The sequence below is a fragment of the Antechinus flavipes genome, chromosome 2 (assembly GCF_016432865.1).
Source record: "Antechinus flavipes isolate AdamAnt ecotype Samford, QLD, Australia chromosome 2, AdamAnt_v2, whole genome shotgun sequence".
NCBI lineage: Eukaryota > Metazoa > Chordata > Mammalia > Dasyuromorphia > Dasyuridae > Antechinus > Antechinus flavipes.
In genome coordinates this window covers 40,092,883-40,112,377 of record NC_067399.1, presented here as the reverse complement: position 1 = coordinate 40,112,377, position 19,495 = coordinate 40,092,883, and the positions used below count along the sequence as shown (strand labels likewise).

The 19,495-nt window shown below is 40.8% G+C and overlaps 1 protein-coding gene across 3 annotated transcripts in view; it reads right to left on the bottom strand.

The window, feature by feature from the left end:
• Nucleotides 1-18,289, bottom strand: part of DRC7 (dynein regulatory complex subunit 7) — a 34,170-nt gene extending 15,881 nt beyond the window's left edge. Inside the window, exons 1-10 of one of the 3 annotated variants that reach the window (XM_051974549.1) lie at nucleotides 18,153-18,289; nucleotides 15,731-15,925; nucleotides 13,988-14,212; nucleotides 12,871-13,045; nucleotides 9,562-9,687; nucleotides 8,628-8,822; nucleotides 7,934-8,092; nucleotides 7,275-7,493; nucleotides 3,365-3,499; nucleotides 720-792 (exon numbers count right to left, since the gene is read on the bottom strand). In XM_051974549.1, coding sequence (XP_051830509.1) covers nucleotides 720-792; nucleotides 3,365-3,499; nucleotides 7,275-7,493; nucleotides 7,934-8,092; nucleotides 8,628-8,822; nucleotides 9,562-9,687; nucleotides 12,871-13,045; nucleotides 13,988-14,193 — 1,288 coding nt within the window. In that variant the 5' untranslated portion in view covers nucleotides 14,194-14,212; nucleotides 15,731-15,925; nucleotides 18,153-18,289. Of the gene's footprint in view, nucleotides 1-719; nucleotides 793-3,364; nucleotides 3,500-7,274; nucleotides 7,494-7,933; nucleotides 8,093-8,627; nucleotides 8,823-9,561; nucleotides 9,753-12,870; nucleotides 13,046-13,987; nucleotides 14,213-15,730; nucleotides 15,926-18,152 lie in introns of those variants that run through there. The other 2 variants (XM_051974548.1, XM_051974550.1) reach the window with 2 other exon arrangements.
• Between the last annotated feature and the right edge of the window lie 1,206 nt (nucleotides 18,290-19,495).

Below are 19,495 nucleotides of genomic sequence, written 5' to 3'. Positions count from 1 at the left end.
CTTCCTCCTGATTCCTTAGGTTTGAGCTGCCTCTGTCTCTTTAGCACTTTGGCACAATCCTACCCATACATGACTAGACTATCTGTGAAGCCACAGGGACCAGTATATGCCCCTTTCTCCTTGACTTCCTATTTAGAAAAGTGTCTTCCATTTAGCTTCTGACTTTAGCACAGTGTTACTTGGGTTTCCAGAAAAGTGTCAGGGGCCTGCTAGTCTTTTTCTGGGTGACACTGGGTCTCCTCAGAACCATTTTCAGTTTCTGGGGAGTACACTTGGAGCAAGTATGTCTCCCATCATTCTCAACAGCAATAACCAAATTGTTATTTTTTTTTATCAATTTCCTCCCAAATTTACTTGGGGCAAGGATATGGCCATCATTCTCAATGACAATAATCAAATTATTTTTATCAATTTCCTCCCGGACATACTTGGGGCAAGGATGTGACTATCATTCTCAATGGCAATAACCAAAGACATGACCATCACTCTCAATGGTGATAACCAAATTATTTACATCCATTTCCTATATGGGCAGAAAAGAGAGGTGAATGAGTATCATCTGGTGGGACAGTAAACACGGAGGGGAAACCGATTTTAGATTTAAAGTATGAACTGGAATAGGACTGAAATCAAGTTAATATCACCCTAAAACCATTGAGACCCCTTGTTGGAATCTTAGAGAACTGAACTTGTCTGAGGAGGGAAAACCAGGTATTTACCTTTGGGTGATATATAAATAGGTTCCACCCAAGAACAGGGCATATCAAAGTTCTTGTTTTCATCTTCTTTGTCCTATGGAGAAAGAAAGTGCAGCCAAGGTTGGGTGGATTTTTTAGGCTTAAAGAATTTAGAGGGGCAAAGGGCTTTAGAAACCCTCTCAACCAGCCTGCTTGTCTTGCAGATGAAGAAACTGAATGCCAGAGAGGTAAAAATAACTTAGGAGCAAAGAATTCAGAGCTAGAAAGGATCTCAGCAATAATCTAAATTTAGGGGTTCTTAAATTTGTCAACTTAAATTTTTTGATAACTATATTTTGATATAGTTTTTATCATAATTCTGTATATTTTAATGTATCTTAAACATGAAAGATAGATGAATAAATGGCCTCTTTCTGGGTGATGCTTCAGACCCCAGCAGATCTTTTCTTAGTCAAGGACAGAGATACTCAGAGCAAGGTTAAGTCTCTCTGTCTTTGTCTCTGTTTCTTCATCTCTGTCTCTCTGTCTCTGTCTGGGTCTCTGTCTCTTTCTGCCGGTTGCTCTCTCTGCTGCTCCATCTTTTTCTCTGTGTCTCTGTCTGTCCCTGTCTGTGTGTCTCTTCTTCTGTCTATCTCTGTCTCTGTCTCTGTCTGTCTTTGTCTCTCTCTCTTTCTCTCCTGAGAAGGATTCATATGCTTCTATTGGGGTTCTATGATACAAAAATATTGAGGATCCCTGACCTAGTCCAATTCCTTTTTTTTTTTTTAACAGAAGAAACTGAGATAACCGGCAGCTATTTTTTTTTTTTATCAAGTTCCTGACTTACCCCCTGGTCCTCTGTTTCCTCATCTGTCGAATGAGGAATTTGTTTTCTAAAATCTTTGAGTTCCAGATCTAAGCTCTTAAATCACGTAACCTCTCAAAGCCTCCTTTCCCTGTTGTTGCATTTAGGGATTGGGCCAGAATATCTCTGGAGCTCCAAACGCACGCTCTCAGGCCCTCCGCTTGTGCTTCCCACCGTGAGGAGGAGCTTTAACAATTCCGTTCACACACAGCCCAGTTTTCTTCCTGACGAAGGGGAGACAAGGGCTGGGGGATGCGCGAGACTTGTGATTTCAGGAGAGGGGGGAGCTTAAGTGTGAAGGGAATTGCGGCACTTGAATCCAGGACTTCCTGACTATGAAGCCGGCTCCATCGATTCTGTCATCCAACGGCACGTCCTGACTTCCGAGTGAATTTAATTTAAACGAGGCAGAGTCGTGCCCTCTCTCTTCAGAGGCACCGAAATCCAGGCGGCCTGGGATGGAGTTGACCTTGCGACACAATAAACCATAAACGGTGACATGCATGGCACCTTGTAGCCAGCAGGGGGCAACCTCGACTCAAAATTAGGAGCCTCTGGGACTGTTTTAGTGGGTCTGGGACCGGGAGGACTTGGAGCAGAAAGAACCCAAGAGACGGCTTTGTTCAGCCCCAGAGCGCCTAGGTGGCTCGTCCTGACCGAGAAGGCGTTTCCTGGACACTTCCGAGCAGGCCCTGGCTCTGAGCATCTTCCCCCCACCCTCTGCTCATTGCTTTCCAGTTCCCCTTTATAAGTCATCGTGAGACATTAGAATGGAAGGTCCCAGGCAGGGACTTGTATCTGTATGTACTCCCGGGGCTGAGCCGAGCACCTGGCACAAAAGAAAACGAATTCCTCTGTCTGTCGCTATATTTCTATTTGTCTTTTCATCTATCTACCTATCTATCAATCATTATCTATATATCTATTTATCTATATACCCATCTATCATCTATCTACCTATCAATTATCTGTCATCTATCTATCAATTATCTATCATCTATTTACCTATCAATTATCTATCATCTATCTACCTAATAATTATCTATCTATAATTCATCTATCTATCAATTATCTATCATCTATTTACCTGTCAATTATCTATTTACTATCTATCAATTATCTATTTACATACCTATCTATCTATCTGCCTGCCCATGTCTGTCTGTGTATGTCTGTATCTATTTGTGTGTGCATCTATGTTTCTGTGTATGTATCTATCTGTCTATGTATGTCTCTGTGTATATATATATATGTATATATCTAGCTGGGTAAGAATATATACATGTATCTATCTGTCTATATATGTATTCATTTGTCTATGTATGTATATACATATTAATCCATCTATCTACCTCTCTATGTATCTATTTGTGTGTATGTATCTGTCCATATATTCATATATTTGTGTCTATGTTTATATATTTATCTGTCTATGTATGTATGTAGCTATCTATTCATTTATCTAGCTACCTAAATATGTATTTATGCACCTATATACATATGTGCATATGTATACACCTACCTGCCATGTGTATGTAAATCTGTCTATTTTATATGCATAATTATGAGAAGTTCTTTATTTCCCACTCTGTACCTCCATTTTCCTTTAAGTAAAATGATCCCTTCCATATCCGAGGATCTGCTCTTTCCATCTATAGTTACCTTTAGCTATATTTCTATTCTTGAGGGTTCAGATTTATCTTGCTTGAACTAATATTTCCTCAGCTTCTTTTCTCCTCTCACTACAGTGAGGATGTATATAGATAAAACACACACACACACACACACACACACACACACACACACCCCACACCATGCTTACCAGATTTTCAATATCATCATCCTCTGCAAGGTCTTCTTCTTCCTCGTCTTCTTCCATCAGAGACAGATAAGGCTTTTCAGTCCCCAAAAGCAAGAATTCCCACCTCAGAGGATCTCCCAGGTCAAAGGTGAGATCCTGGAAAGGAAAAAAAATATTCTGAGCTCCAGCCAAAATCAAACTGTTAGGACTTAGCTATTTAAAATGTATTTAAATCGAACATAAAAGGTTATTTAACAGAGGAATAAAAAAAAAAATCAAGGTTGGCAAAACAGGCATGATTCTGAGGATGCTCAGGGCTACCTATGTGGACAATCAAGGGAGGGCACAAAGGAGACAACAGTGTTAGGAGATTGCTGGACATCAAATGGCAGAACTAGAAAGGACACTCAGGGTCACGTGGTCCAGCTCGCCTTCCTTTTACACTTGCCAAAACTGAGCTCTGAGCAGAGAAGTGACTTAACCAACACTCTTTGCTATTTTGACCTCTTCCTCTGATGAAGATATGACTTTGTTTAAGAGGCAACTGGGTGGTGAAATGCATAGCATATTGAGGGGGAGACACACACACACAGAGAAAGACAGAAAGAGACAGAAAGACACAAAGATACAGAGACACAGACAGAGACGGACAGAAAGAGAGTGAGAGAGAGACAGAGACACGGATAGACACAGACAAAAAGATGAAACGACAGTGGGGGGAGAGAGACAGACAGACACACACACAGTGACAGAGAGAAAGAGGAGGAGGAGGAGGAGGAGGAGGAGGAAAAGGAGAAGGAGGAGGAGGAGAAAAGAAAGAAAGAAATTTGCAGAGTGGAAAAGGGAGAGAAGGGGGAAATGGGTGAAAGGGAAACCCCATTGTATGACTTTATGCAGACCAAAAACTTTGCTATGAGAGAGAGTGGAGTAAAAACTATTAACCAGGGAATGTTTCTGACCAAAAGAGACATTTCCTCTGAAATAGCAGAATGTTAAAGATTAATCCTATTAGTTAAGTTAAAGGCTATAGAAAAATCTGGCTGTAAAGATTTTTTGGTCTTAAGCTGTTCTGAAGTTTTAAAATACTGCAATTAAAGTTATGTGTGCACCTGTATTCATTGTTATATTTTAAAATATGGTATCCAATTTAGAGTAAAATTTGAAGAATGATTAACACCTACATAGGGAGTGAAGACAAAATGGTGGAATGAGAAGAAGCATGTTTGCCTAGCTCACCCAACACACCTCTTACACAAATCTGGAAAAATTCCAGACTAGTTTCTGATTGGAAAAGCCAATAGTCAATAAAAGTTAGTAATTTTTCCTAGCTCAGTGAACCTCAGGAAGATAAGAGCTCTGTGGACACTGGAGTGTCCTAACACTGGTCAGAAAAACATTGTAGCAGCAGCAATGCAACAGGTAGCAGTGGTAACTGCATGTGGTTGTGGTAGTGGTGATAGTTGTGGCTGCAATAGCAGGGAACATTCCAGTGTCCAGGGGTTGAGACTGAATAAAGGTCAGAAAGCAACAGAGCAGAAATCTCAAAGAAAATGCAGATTAGACATAAGATCAACAAATATTCCTAGCAGAATGAAGGGAAGAAATTTTTTTAAAAGAGCCAAAAAATTTAAAAATACACATAAAAGTGAAGAGGAAAACTTTGGAAAGGAAATAAAAGTTATGCATCGAAGGTTTAAAAAGATAATTAATAGCTTGGTAAAAAAAAAAAAGTCCCAAAAATTAGTGAAAGAAACAAATCCTTAAAAATCAAATTGGCCAAAGGATAAAAGAATTATAAATCACTACTGAAGAAAATACTCTTTAAGAATTAAAATGGGTCAAATAGAACTTAATGATTTCATGAGACAAACGAATAATAAAACAAAGTCAAAAGACTGAAATAAATAGAAATAAAAACATCAAATACTTTAGAAGAAAAACAGCTAACCTAAAAAATAGATCAAGGAGAGAAAATTTAGGAATTATTAGACTACTGAAAGCCATGAACAAAAAATAGAGCTTAGATACTACTTGCATTAAATTATAGGGAAGAATGTCTAGATATCTTAGGATAAGAGGGCGATGTAGAAATTAAAAGAATTCACTGATTCCCTCCTGAAATTCCATAATGAGAACTCCTAGGAATATTACAATTCAAATCCAGACCTCCTTAATCAAGGAAGAGACACTAAAGGTAGCCAGAAAGAAAATTCAAGTACCACAGCATCATAGTCAGGATCACTCAAAATGCAGCAGCTACCACCATAAAGAAATGGAGAACTTGGAATATGATATTCTAGAAGGCAGAGGATCTAGGAATACAACCAAGAATAGCCTACTCAGCAAAACAGAGTATAATCTGAAACAGATATTTAAAGAAGTAGAAGATTTTCAAGCATGAAAAGACTGGAGCAGAATAGAAAATTTGGCATACAGATACAAGACTCAAGAGAAGCACAAAAAAAAGATATATATATATATAGATATATATAGATATATAGATATATATAGATATATAGATAGATAGATAGATAGATATAGATATAGATATATATATAACCTCTTAGAACTTTATCATCAGTAAGTGTTAGGGTCATAGAGGGAGTTTAAGTAGAGAATCTGAGTGTAATTTTATTATGCTAGTATCATTTCAAAAGAAAAATTTAAGGGTGAGGAAGAAGACTATTTTGAGAGAGGTGGAAGGGAGAGGAAGAACAGTTAAACTTTTCTCATATAAATGGAATATGAAAAGAAGAATTTATACCAAGAGAAGAGGGTAAAAGAAGGGGGAAGAACACAATACTTGAACCTTATTTTCATGTCAAAGTCCTGTGGTGATGTGCAAGTACACACTCTCTCTCTCTCTCTCTCTCTCTCTCTCTCTCTCTTTCTCTCTCTCTCTGTTAGAAACATAGCTAATGCAGGAATTTATTTTGCGTGACTATATATATTTAAACTGGGTTTTATTTTCCTTATTTTCTCAATATGTGGGGAAAAGGAAGGGAAGACAGAAGATTTGGAATTGCAAATAAAACTAAATAAACATCTGGATAAAATTACATATATATTTCACACTGACTTTAAATTATTCTTGAACATTGCTTAGTCTAAACATGGATCTCCTTACAAGATATATTATCTATGTTTATGTCAATATTTATAGCTATTTCTATATCTCTTTATCTATACTTATATTCCCCCCAAAGCCTTATAACTCTTTTAAAAAGGTGCATCAGAAAGCATCATATCAATATCCTGTAGCCTCAGGAAATAGATAGGTTTAGATTAAGCAATGGTCCAAAATAATTAAATATTAGTGAAGACATTATTGATTTTACTTAGGTATTTATAGTTCTTTAAACCTCACTCTAAATTGGATGTCATCTTTTCAATATGATAATCATCATTTAGGAGGAGGAAGAAAGCTTAACAATAATGCCTGGATGGTTGTATTAAAGACTATAGTGGACAATTTGCTCTCCCTATCTCCCTGGGAAAGATCACATGAAAATGAGATAAAATTGCAATTTAAGATACTTTGGTTTAATAAAGGGAAATTTTCTTAATGGGACGATGTGAGCAGAAACTAGAATGGGTGATAAAAGGAGGTTGTGTTTTTTTTTTTTAAATATAAATTAGATTTACTCTTTTCTCCCTTGATCCAGGATTTTTGGTTATGCAGTTTTGCCTGAGAATAGGAGGATAGACTAAGAGATCTTTCTAGGCTTAGAGTCTAGGCAACGGAAAAGAAATGTCTTATCCCCTCAAAGAATTCCCAGTTTTTCCAAAACATCAAGTAATTTTTTTTTTGGCTGTCTTCAGCAAGAAGGATTATTATCCCTGAACATGCACAAGGCAGAGAGACCCAAAGGGCCAAGCTCTCTGTTCCTCTGACCGCCTGGGCTGGGCTGCTTTTCTCCTATGTACCAACCTTGCAACCATTCCAGCAATCTTGCATGTTGACCCAGTAGTTCTTATGGTTCCAGATGCTTTCAATCCCAAGGAAATGTTCATCTTGGGTTCTATAGCTGCGGGCAGTAAATGGGTCAATGAAGAAGCTCTCAGGGACCTCACGCTTTCCACTCAGGATGAGGACCCATGCATGGATCCGAAGACCATGCATCGGGTCTGGAGGTGGTTTATTTGCTTCCTAAGAGGAGAGAAACAATAACAATGTGCCAGGTGTTACAGCCCAGGAAAGGACAACCTGGGTGTGAGAATCTCATGACCCATAAAAATAATGTGGACTTTTCTTACATGGAGGAAATAACTAGGACCCAATTCCTTGAAAGCCATCTAGTTAGGTCTGGAATCTTAGGGAATATCCTTTCCTGTCTACAAAAGACTAGGAAAACTACCAACCTCTGTCTCTAGAAGACGAAAGAAGGTGTTAAGAGAGGAAGTTTAAGACTCAAAGGGGAAAACTCAACAACCCAGAAGGCAGAGCTCTGAATTCAGATTCAGATGCATCTAGTGAATGGACTCAGGAAGTTTAACTCTTTCTCTGTGCCTTGATTTCCCTGTGTGCATGAGAACTTCCTGATTAGTATATCCAGAAAACACCACACTTGTGGAGCTCATGGAACCCACCAAGAGTTTTTCTTTTTCTTCTCTTATTTTCTTCTCCTCTGCATCCTTAATTTCTTTTTCCTTCTTGGCTTGTTGGGCCAGCTCAAACTTGCTGCGGAGGTCCCTTGCAGGTTTGATTGCATACTTTTTGGGTATTACCTTCTCTTTTTCTTCAATTACCTAAAGCCCCCCAAAATAATGATGAAGATAGCAAATATTAGCACTTATATAGTCTTTTAAGGTTTACAAAGCACTTTACAATAGTTAACTTCAAATCCTGAGAGATAGGTGCTATTATCATATCCATTTTATAGTTGGGGAGACTGAGGCAGGCAGAGTAAGTGACTTGCCCCTATAGCTAGGAAGTGTTTGAAGTCAGATTTAAATTAAGGACTTCCTGACTCCAGGTCCAGTATCTTGTTACCTGGTTGCCTATGATCTGCATCAGATCAGAGACTACAAGGTCTGGATGGCACAGGGACATGAGTGGTCCCACCATTGGGCAAGATTTCCCCCGTTATGTGCTGAAACATCTCTGTTGTCTATTCTTTTTTCCTCTTCTTCCAATGAAATGGAATGGCTTATGAAATTCTCTTTCCCCCTTATAAAGAAGGGGATGGTTACTTCAGTAGTCAGTAATAATAGTCCTTTGTTTCCTTAATGAAAAATTAAGGGGAGAAGGGTCTTGCCCAGCCCCAATCTATCCCCCTCTTACCTCCTTGGGTTTCTTCAGCAGAGGGCACATCTCCCGAGTCAGGTCCATGAGGCACATTTCCTGGCTGGCGTAGCCACTGACACAATAGGCATCGTAGCCAGCACCAATGAGCATGGCGCACAGTAGGACACTGAAGTCAAAGCAATTCCCCTTCTGGTACTTGAGGACAGAGGTAGGGGAGAACAGATATTCTGGCTGGGACAAGCAGAAGTAAGCGGTCAGGGAACAGGTCCAGGAAGCCCCTTGGTCATGGAGTAGCCCCTAGCTTCTCTGCCCTCGGGAAACACAAGCCCACCTGTGTCTGTGCTTATAGGAGACTGGGAGAGAATCAGTGATTGTAGTGGAAAGAGCTCTGAATATGGGCTTGGGTCTTTACTAATGGAACCAGAGATAATTATGTAACCTCCTTTTTTACATTTGTTTCTAGAGTTGGGGGGTGATGATGATGATGATGATGATGATGATGATGTCATTGCTTATATAAGACTTTAAGATTAGCAAAGTTTGTAAAGGATGTCATCTCATTTGATCTTTATAATAACCCTGTGAAGTACTCTTATTGACCCCGTTTTATAGATGAGGAAACTGAGGTTGAGAAAGGGGTAGTGGCTGATCCGAGTTATTTGGCTATGTAATATCTGAAGCAGGATTTGAATCCAGGTCTTCTTGACTCCAAGTCTAGCATTCTGCCCACTTTGCCAGCTGGTTGGTGACTCAGACTAGGTGATTGCCAAGGCTCCTTCCAGCTCCCAATCCTACAATCTTAGGAAACTCATGAATTCAAAGTTATCTAGTCTGAGAAAGTATCTCTACCCCCAGACACACTGAGTGACCTCAAACCAGGTATTCCCCTCACCCCAGAAGCCCTTAGCTCTATCTATCTGTAAAACAGCCATGCCATGTTCCCTCATGGAGCCTGATGTGATACTCTTACCAGCTGGATGGCAGATGGCAGGGGCACCATAGTGAGGAAATCTGAGACAAATTCGGCACAACTGTCCCAGTTGTAGAGCTCTGGATAGGGCATCAGTGTTGGGCGGACTGTGGTGCTCACAAACTTCTGTAAGGAGAGGTCAGGCTTGAGTTGGGGGTTGTAGTTATCTCTTTTTAAACTACCTTAAATCCCTAGGAAATGAGGGAACAAATTCTGTCAAAAGCGGCCAGTACAAACTCTCACTAGTCTACAAATTAGGCATTGAGCCCCTAAAAGACCATCCTGAGAGAGTGTAGATCTGGATCCTGGAAGAATCAGTTTGTGTTTTAGACTATATACTCCCTGAGGATGAGGAAAGTATTTTTTTTAAATTTCTATGCTCAGCCCTCAGCATAGGATATGGCACTTAGAGAATTCTTGATGAATTGAATTGATTATCTTATTGCCCTTAATCAAAAACTATAAAACTCCTTAGGATAATTTATTGCATCTCCTCTCCCCCCTCCACAAGATAAGCAGGAAGAGCTGCTTTTTCCAAAGAGCAGCTTTGCCCCCTGCAATTCTTATTTTTCATGGAAACTTCTCTAGCTTTTCTTTTCCATTTCTTATTTTCATGTTTCCAGTTCTTTTGAATGGCTGTTCTGGCTTCTAGATATAACAGTGATGTATTGTTTCTCAAAGGAAGTGATGTTGTGTAGTAAGAGGAAAGTTTAATGGAAGGCTTGGATACTGGTTTTTACTCAACTATTGATTGGTCCCATGGCCATTGACAAATCACATCATTTCCCTGAGCTTTAGTTTGCCAAACTGTTAACTGAAGCAATGGGCTAATGGAGTAACAAGACCCCTCTCACCCTTAAATCCTGAAATCCTAAAAAATTCATTGCAGCTGAGGCTCACAGTTACCTAGTCCATCTTGTATCTCACCAGTAATTCCCTTGACAACATCCCTGACAAATGGATCATTCAATTGCTACTTGGACGCCTGCAAGGTTGGAGAAATCTATTACCTCCTAAGACAATACATTCCAACTGTGGACAACTCTAGTTGTAGAATTATCTTCAATGTCCCTCTGACATTCCATGGCAAGGAGTTGGCCTGAACTTAGCCATCCACAATCTGTCATCTCATTTGCTTTGTAAACAGTGATTGAGAAAGGTGGTCCTCGAAAAAGAGATGAGAAAATGCACTTCTCTTCTTTGCAGATTATGGGGGGACTACAGGTAGGATATACTGTCAGATCAGTTTATCTGGTTTGTTTATTGACCCTTATTTCTCTACCTTTTTTCTGCTTTTTCTTTCATTCGTCTGTCCCATTCTTCCTGCATCTCTTCCTCCCTCTCTCCTTCCCTCTCTCTCTTTCTTCCTTTTCTTCTTTCCTCCTTCCCTTCCTTCCTCTCTCCCTTCTTTCCTTCCTTCCTTTTTCTCTTTATTTCATTAAAAGGGGTGACTCTCAGTAGGGAAGAAGAGTTCAGAAATGAAAGTAATATAAAAATAAAAGATATTAACAAAAGTTTTGAAAAATTTTAAAGGAGGGGGTTAGTAGTTGAGGTAGCAGATCATCATGAGAAATTTAGCTGTCTGTAAAGTAAGACTTATCTCTGTGAAGGGAACTAGTCATTTTGGGTTATCATTAGTTACTTTAATGTCAGTTGAGCTCCTTAGCCCTGTATGAATTCTCCTAGTGTGTAAATTATGGTCATGTGTCAGAGGCTTCCTGATTCTTATACTAGTCACTCAATCATGATGCTTGCCCCCTCCCTTTTCTACTCCTTACCCTCTGTCTCTATGTTTATTTATTTCTCTGTCTTTCTGCCTATGTCTGTCTTTCTCCTCTTTTTTTGTCTATTTGTGTCTGTCTCCTCTATTTGTCTCTGTCTGTACTTTGTCTCCTCTCTCTCTTCTCTGTTTCTCTTCTCTCTGTCTTCCTGTCCCTGTTTCTCTCTCTCCCTCCCCCTTCTCTTTCTCTTCTCTCTTTCTCCCATCCTCTCTCCTCCTCCCTCCCTCTCTAACCTCTTCTTCCTCTCTCGCCCCTCCTCTCCCCCTCCCTCCCTCTCTCCTTCTTTTTCTCTCTCTGTGTCTGTCTTTCTGACTCTTTCTTTTCTCTTTCTCTTTCTTTCTCTTTTCTATCTTTTTCTTCTCTCTTTTTCCTCCATCTATCTGTTCCCCCAACTTTTGTCTCTGTATTACTGTCTTTTTCATAAAACAATCTCCCTTAGGGCAGGGGGACATATAGTAAATTATGCCGATGAATAACATAGTGACAATAACCCTGGGTCACTCTCCTTTAGTGCGCATGAGATGGTTGATAAGTTTCTATTCTCATGAATTCCCATGTATTCTCATGAATACTCATTCACTGTCCTTCCACGAGGGGCTGTGGGGCCCACTGGACCAGAGAATGCTTTGTTTCTACTGTATTATTTTTGGCACAAAGCATATGTTCAATTCAATGTGTGAATGGGTAGATTTTTAAAAACAAAGGCTTATTTGAGAATAAATCTATATAAAGAATCCAAAGAAGTGAATTTGCTACAAAGGTTCCCTGAGGGAAACCATTTTCCTTTCTTCTTTTTCTAATGAGAATGTTAAGCCAGCAATCCTTATTCCTTCTCCCTTCCACCCTGCTCCATTGCTCAGAGTCATCTAGTAATACTTCTAATATTTTACAGAGGGAAGAGCATTGGATTTGGAGTTCATTAGTCCTGAGTTGAATGCTATCATTTTTATGCGTAGAATGTTCCCACCTCTCAACTCCATGTTATTCTCTGATTGTCCCCCTTCCTCCTCTCCCTCTACTCCTGACCTCCTTCAAGACTCGGCTCAAATCCCAGCCTCTGCAGAGGACACGATTGATTTCATTAGAAGCTAGCATCTTCCCTCTGAGAATGCCTTCCATCAACAATGATTAACCTCAGTATATATATAATTATTTGTGTGTTGTTTTCCTCACAGGAATAGTTTCACTTTGAGGCCTGGGACCATGATTTTGTCTTTTGTCTTTTTTTTTTTTTTTGGTAGCCTCAAAACTGAATATGGTACCTAGCACATAGTAAATGTCTTAAAAGTGTTTATTGATGAATTTATTGACCCTGGACCTCAATCTCTGTAGCTAGAACACAAGGTGGGGTGATGGTAGTTCTGGAATTGGAGATTTCTAAGGTTCTTTACAGCTTGAAATCCTGTGACCCCATGATCAGTTTGCTTTCGGGGAGAAAAATCTCAAAGGTTTTCCCTTTATTGACTTTAAAGTCACCGCCAGCTTTAAGTTTATAATTAGATGGCCCTTTTCCTTATTTTGTCCTTACCGGTATATTGCACTCATTCAGCGGGTGGAGAAAGAGCGGCTCTCGATCTGGACACAAGTGGGCATACTGACGGGAGAAATTATCTGCCACCTGTATGAGCAGTTCCTCCTTGGCAGTGTTGGTTCTATAGGATTCGGGCAGCGTGGATGTGTCTATGGTGCTCTTGGTGAAGGCCCTGTGGTCCAGAGATAGAAAAGGTAGATTAAGGAGGGAAGGAATGGAGACAAATTCTGAAGCATCGTTTAGATTTTCTCCCTCTCTTCTAGGTAATATGACCCTGTAAGGTCTCACCTCTGTATTTTGATCTGAGGGAGCCCAAGAAGTGCTCTGTGCCTTACTAACCTGACACACTCTCTAAAATTCCACCATGAGAGTCCTTCCTTTGGATGAACCAAGTTTTCTTTTGATGCTCTTCACAAAAATATGCCTGAGCAGAGAGGACTCATTAAGCTATTGACTGTTTATTGGAACTTGGAGTCTTTAGACTTAGTGATGTCCTGGCCCTTCTACATGTTGCCTATTGACCTCAAGTCAGTCATAAACTCGGCATACCCAGAAGACTCTGATACTATATAAATGGGACAGAAGGTGCCAGTTTTCATTGGAAGAGAAAGTTCTTCACTGGGAATGAAATCATAGGTTCAGCCAAAAATTAATTAAGACCTTGATATGAATTCTTTTTCAGACAATTTCTCTCATCTGAGATCGGGACCATGAGGAAATGGGAGTTTTATGCCAGGGATAAGTGTGTTTGGACAGCTGAATTCAGAAGGAAGGACTTGTTGAGGGGGAGCAGGGTATATATAGTTAGAGAACTCCCTCTGTGTCCCGATCCAAGAGGAAGCAGAGGGAGCAGTAGGTGGGAGGAGGATAAAAGGAAAGAACAGTAGGAAGTGCTGTACAGAATCCTTTGAGCTGCTGGGGGCTGCAAACCCCTAAACTCCTCCAGCCACTGGTTTACAATGATGGAGAAATTGCTTCTCCCCATTGTGCTTGTCTCTTTCCCTAGTTCCCCAATGGGAAGGAGGATGACCTCCTTTCCCCCGGTTTCTCCTTCTTCTAGTTCTGCCTCGTTCTGACCTCATCATGAAGAGTCCCTGTTCCCCCCACTACTAACACTGGAATTTCAGGGATGTGGACTTCGATCTCGCTCAGCTTCTGCTCCAGATCTAAGAGTTCTTCTTGGCTGAGGATGATATCTTCTTTTTCTTTTTCTTTTTCTTTTTCTTTTTCTTTCTCTGCTGCCTTCCTGGCTGCCTGCTCAGCCTCCGCTTCACGTTCTGCTGCCTCCTCCTCTTCTACTTTTTCCTTCAGGACCTCCATGTTCACTTCTATTTAGCTCCTGAAAACAAGGAGGACAAAGTGAGTCAAGAGCCCTGGTCTAGAAGAAAGGGGCCCCAGTTTCTGATCTGAGTCTTACTGTCTCACTCGGACTAGCTTCTTCCTCTCTTTTGATCTTCATCTCCTCTTTTGAAAAATGAGTGTCACACTCACTGATCTCTAAATGCTTTCCAATGGTAACATGCTATGGTTTGGGGTTTCAGATCCATGGCACCCCAACCTTGATAACATTGGGCAATTTTAGAATGAGCTCTCCTTTCCTCACTGGCGCCCAGCAGAGGTACCATGCACATAATAAAAACCTTGATAAACGTTTATCGGATTGAATAGGTCGATTAGCCAACAACATTTACTCGATACCTACCATTTGCCAACATCTGAGCTAACCACTGAGAAGTTTCTCTCCAAGACACCCACTCTAAGGAAAGCTTTACACATCCAAAGACTCCCTCCCCCAATTTATTTCCTGTTCTAAAGAGGACAGTGCCTAGAAAGCAGGAAAAAGATTGAGAGAATCTTCATATGAAAAAAGAAAGAACTGGATATATACAGTGCTCTGAGCTCTTGCTTGGCCATTCCCAAACCATGTTCCTTTGAGTAGACCCCTGCCTCCTCTCTCTAGTATTCTTTTATATGTGTTGTTTTCCCAACTGGAACCCAAGCTCCTTGAGGGCAGAAATGGTCTTTGTTGCTTATATTTTGTGTCTCTAGAATAGTGCTCAGCACAGAGGAAGCACTTAATTGCTCAATCATGCCTTATAATACATCACGTATGTTGTCATCTGTTGCAATAACACATCTTATAGCATGTCACATGTCAGAATCACATCCTACATCACACCAACATGTTGCAATCATATAATACATCACATACAAAACATAACTCTACACAACTCAATGGGTTATGTGTCATGTGATGTGTGATATGTCCTAGCACATTATGTAGAGTATCACCTATCATGTCATGGCTCACATATAACATTAGATAACTTATAACATGCCATCTATCAGATCATGGCACATGGCATATTATACAATACACAGCAGGTTGCCTATTGCATGTAACACACATGCCATGCCATGTCTATCACCTGTCACCTCATTTATGATGTACCATCTTATGGGTCACAGTCACACAAGAGAATAGGTCATACCCCACACAAATCATGTCACATGTCACAATCACATAGGTAACATTTAATATCATGTAACATATATCATATCACACACAATAATATCATATATCACATATAGTAAAGCATAGCACATCTCATAGGCTCCCATGAGCAACTATAAAAATCACAGATTCTCAGAATTGGAAGGAGTCTTGGAGTCACTTAGTTCAACTGAAACCTGAATAAGAATCTCTGAGGTGTTTCCTGGAGTCTGAACAAGCTGAGACAGACAAATGAGCCTCTAATCTTTGCTTTGTTTCCCCGACCTGCTGGTGGAATTGTCGGTTCTCGATAGTGAACCTAAACATCGCTTCAAGTGCTGGAAATCCCCACTATTGACTTACTGGGTGCGTGAGGAAATCACTGAGCTTCTTTGAATCTTCTTCTTTTTCATCATCTGTAAAACTCAGTGCCAGGGACTAGATGAACTACAAGATTCATGTGGTGGAACAATCTCTGAATCTGATTAGCATGCATTGATTAGCTATTCGAGAAGTTCAGGAATGCTCTTTTTATGGCCGAAGATCATTAGCCTCGAGCTGGAAGGGACCACAGAGGCCGTCTAGATTAACTCATTTTACAAAGGAGAAAACTGAGACTCAGGGAAGTTAAGGGACTTGTCCATCTTAGCTATTAAGTAGTGGGATTTGAACTAGGCCCTCTGATTCTTTTATTTTTGCTGAGGCAATTGGGGTTAAGTGTTGTGTCTGAGACCAGATCAGAACTCAGATCCTACTGACCTCAGGGCTGGTGCTGTATCCACTGCACCAACTAGCTGTCCTCTAGGCTCTCTGATTCTAAAGCTAGTCATCTCCCTAGAAAGACTTGGTTAAAATGAATTAAGTTCTCTGAAAGCAAAAATGAGCTAACACATATGAAGTGCTTTGCAAACCCTTAAATTTCATATAAAAGAGCTATTATCAATTACCACCAATAGTGTCATCATCATCACCACCATCATCATCACCACCACCATCATCATCATCACCACCACCAGTACTATCATCATCTTCACATTATCATGAAGGTCATCTTCTTCACCATTATCACTACCATTATCATCTTCACTATCATCTTTTTCACCACCACCATCATCACCACTATCATCATTATTACTTATAGGATAAAGAGTCAAGAAGACCAGGATTCAAGTCTGATACATCATGGTTATAACCTGGGTCAAACCACTAACTCTACATGTCAACCTTTTACTAATCAGGACAACTCTCTCAAGATTTCAAGTTACAAAAGTAAATATCAACAATTCCATTTATAGAAAGGAGTTATTCATCTGGAAGTTCCCTGGATCAGTGAAATCTTGGGTCAAATCCCTATCCTCAACTCTTGCTGTAATAGTGATAATGATAAATGGTGATTGATGATATTATGATATTGATAATTCTTGCTCAGTAGGAGGACCCCAATATTTTAAGCTCCATGTTCAAATTACTGCTATTGCTCCTTTCATCAATAAAAATAAGCACATAATAATAAATAATAATAAAAACAAAATAAGCACTAAACTAGTAGTTCAGAGTCCTATGAACCAGTCCATTCTCTGCCCCCCTCAGTCAGCCAATAAGCATTGATAAGTATTTACTATATGTGGGCGCTATCCCAAGTGCTGGAAATACAAAGAAAGGCAGAAATACTGTACCGGTCCTCACTTAGACAGCATGTAAGATATAATACAGCACAAATAGGAGACAATTGCAGAGAGAAGGAATTAGAAAAACTCCCCAAAGAACGTAAGATTTGAGCTGAGTTTTAAAGGAAACTGAGAGGAAGAGGAGGCAAAGCATTCCAGACATGGGACATATCAAGGAGGAAAACTGGAGTCACTAGATATAATTTATTTGTGAGGAAGAGCAAGATAATGTTGGGTGTGTGGAGAGATTGTAGAGTGGGGAGGATTTTCATATATCAAAACTCAGGAAAGGTAGGAAGAAGCCAAGTTATGATGGACTAATAGGGAGTTCCTGGAGTTTATTGCATAGGGGTGTGTGTGTGTGTGTGTGTGTGTGTGTGTGTGTGTGTGTGTGTGTGTAAGAGACAGACAGACAGAGACAGAGAGACATAGACAGAGAGAAATAGAGACAGAAAGAGAGAGACTGAGAGAGAGAGGAAAGAGGGAGATAGAGACACTGAGATAGAGAGACAGAAACAGAGACAGAAAGAGCCAGACAAAGAGAGGAAAGAGGGAAACAGGAAAGAGTGAGACAAACAGATGGGCACACATGGAGACACAGAGACAGAAAAACTCAGAGATAGAGAGAGACAGAGAAACAGAGATGGAAAGAGGGAGGGAGGGAGAGAGAGAGACAGACAGACAGACAGAGATGCAGAGATACAGAGAGAGGAAAGAGGGAGACACAGGAGAGAGACAGACACACACAGAGAAGGAAACTGAGAGGCAGAGGTGAGGAAGCAAAGCATTCCAGACATGGGGCATATCAAGGAGAAAAAATGGAGTCACTGGATGGAATTTGTGAGGAAGAGCAAGATAATGTTGGGTGTGTGGAGAGATTGTAGAGTGGGGAGGATTTTCACATATCAGAACTCGGGAAAGGTAGGAAGAGACAGAAGCAGAGAGAGACTTCCCCTCCAACCTGTACCGCTGGGCTCTAGAGGGCTGCTTCATCTCTTCCTCCTCCTCAGCCTCACCTATTCCACCTGTCCACCTGAGCAGCCCCTCCTCCTCAGCTGTTCCCCTTGTCCCCCATTCGCCCCCAATTCCCCTCCATTCCCCAATCCATATTAGCTTACAGGGAGATGAAAGCTAGGGATCTCTGGGCAGATGGTATGCCCACCCCCCCTCTAGGGAGGTCGAGCTGTGATCCTCCCTACCCCCCCAGACCGTCTTCACTCTCTAGAACAGCAGCAGCAACCTCCTCCACTAAACAGCTGCCCTAGTTTGTTAGTCCCGTCTCCATAGGAACTAGCTTCCGGAAGCTGGGGAGAGAAGGCTTCTGGGAGTTGTAGTCTCTTAACTTCCCAGGCCAGTCCCTAGCCTCTGGACCCTGGACTCGCCCAGCTCCCTCCCTCCCATCCTTTGGAAGGAGAAACTATTATGTCCAAATCATCCACCAATATTGACTGACAATGACCACTGTAGGTGCAGAAACTATCTGCAGCTGCCCTATTTATAACAGCCCCACACTAGAAACACCCTCAAAGTTTGACATCCAAAGGACAGCTGAACACAAGGAAAGAGATCTGAATGGGATGGGACACTAAAACTCACCAGGATGTTCACTGGGGAACTTACCAGGAGATACAGAGAGTCTATGTGAGGTGACGTAGGCAGGGATTTCTGTACAGGACAGGACCGTACATGTCCTGACCATTCCTCATATAGATTGGCTGGCCGGGGTTTGTCCTTCGTTCTTGAAGAGGACTGTGGGATCTGAGAGGCAATACCATGACATGCAAGTGAACTGGACTGAAGCGAGAGGGGGCCGGGCAAGGCCATCTGGTCTAGTGGCAAAATATAGATCACGATGACTGGAGATGGCTCTGGGTGCAGTGGGAGACCTTTTAGAACTAAGGTCTTTAACACATCTCAGTTTGACTGAATCAGAGCCTGATCAGTGATTAAGGCTAGCTGTACATTAAAAAAAAGGAAGAAGGAAGGAAGGATGATAGGCTCAGTGGTACTAGAATTTGGGGCAGATCGAAAGGGGACACATAGCAAAAGCATTTTCTCCGCTTGTTTATTGGTTGAACCCCTTCTTTTGTAATTTTTGTTGACAATCGTCAGGTTTGTGATATTGAAAATATTTTAAAATTATTTTTGAAAAAGGGACTCTCATTTGGGGAGGAGCTTGAGAGACTTTCATCTTTCTTACACTTTGTTTCTGGGAGGCATTGAGGTAAGCCCCGGGCTTATCTGTCTTGTGGTCTGTTTGTTTCCCTAGTAGGGCACAGAGGAGGGAATCCATATAGTCCCATTATGGCTACACCAGAGTTCAAGGTACTCCTTTCAAGTTACACCATTTATTCAACCTATAGCTTGTGAATCCCTAGCTAATAATACCTTTTGCCAGACCAAGACAGATCACATGAGTAAAAGCATTTTAATGAAAAGATTAGTAAGATAATATCAAGGA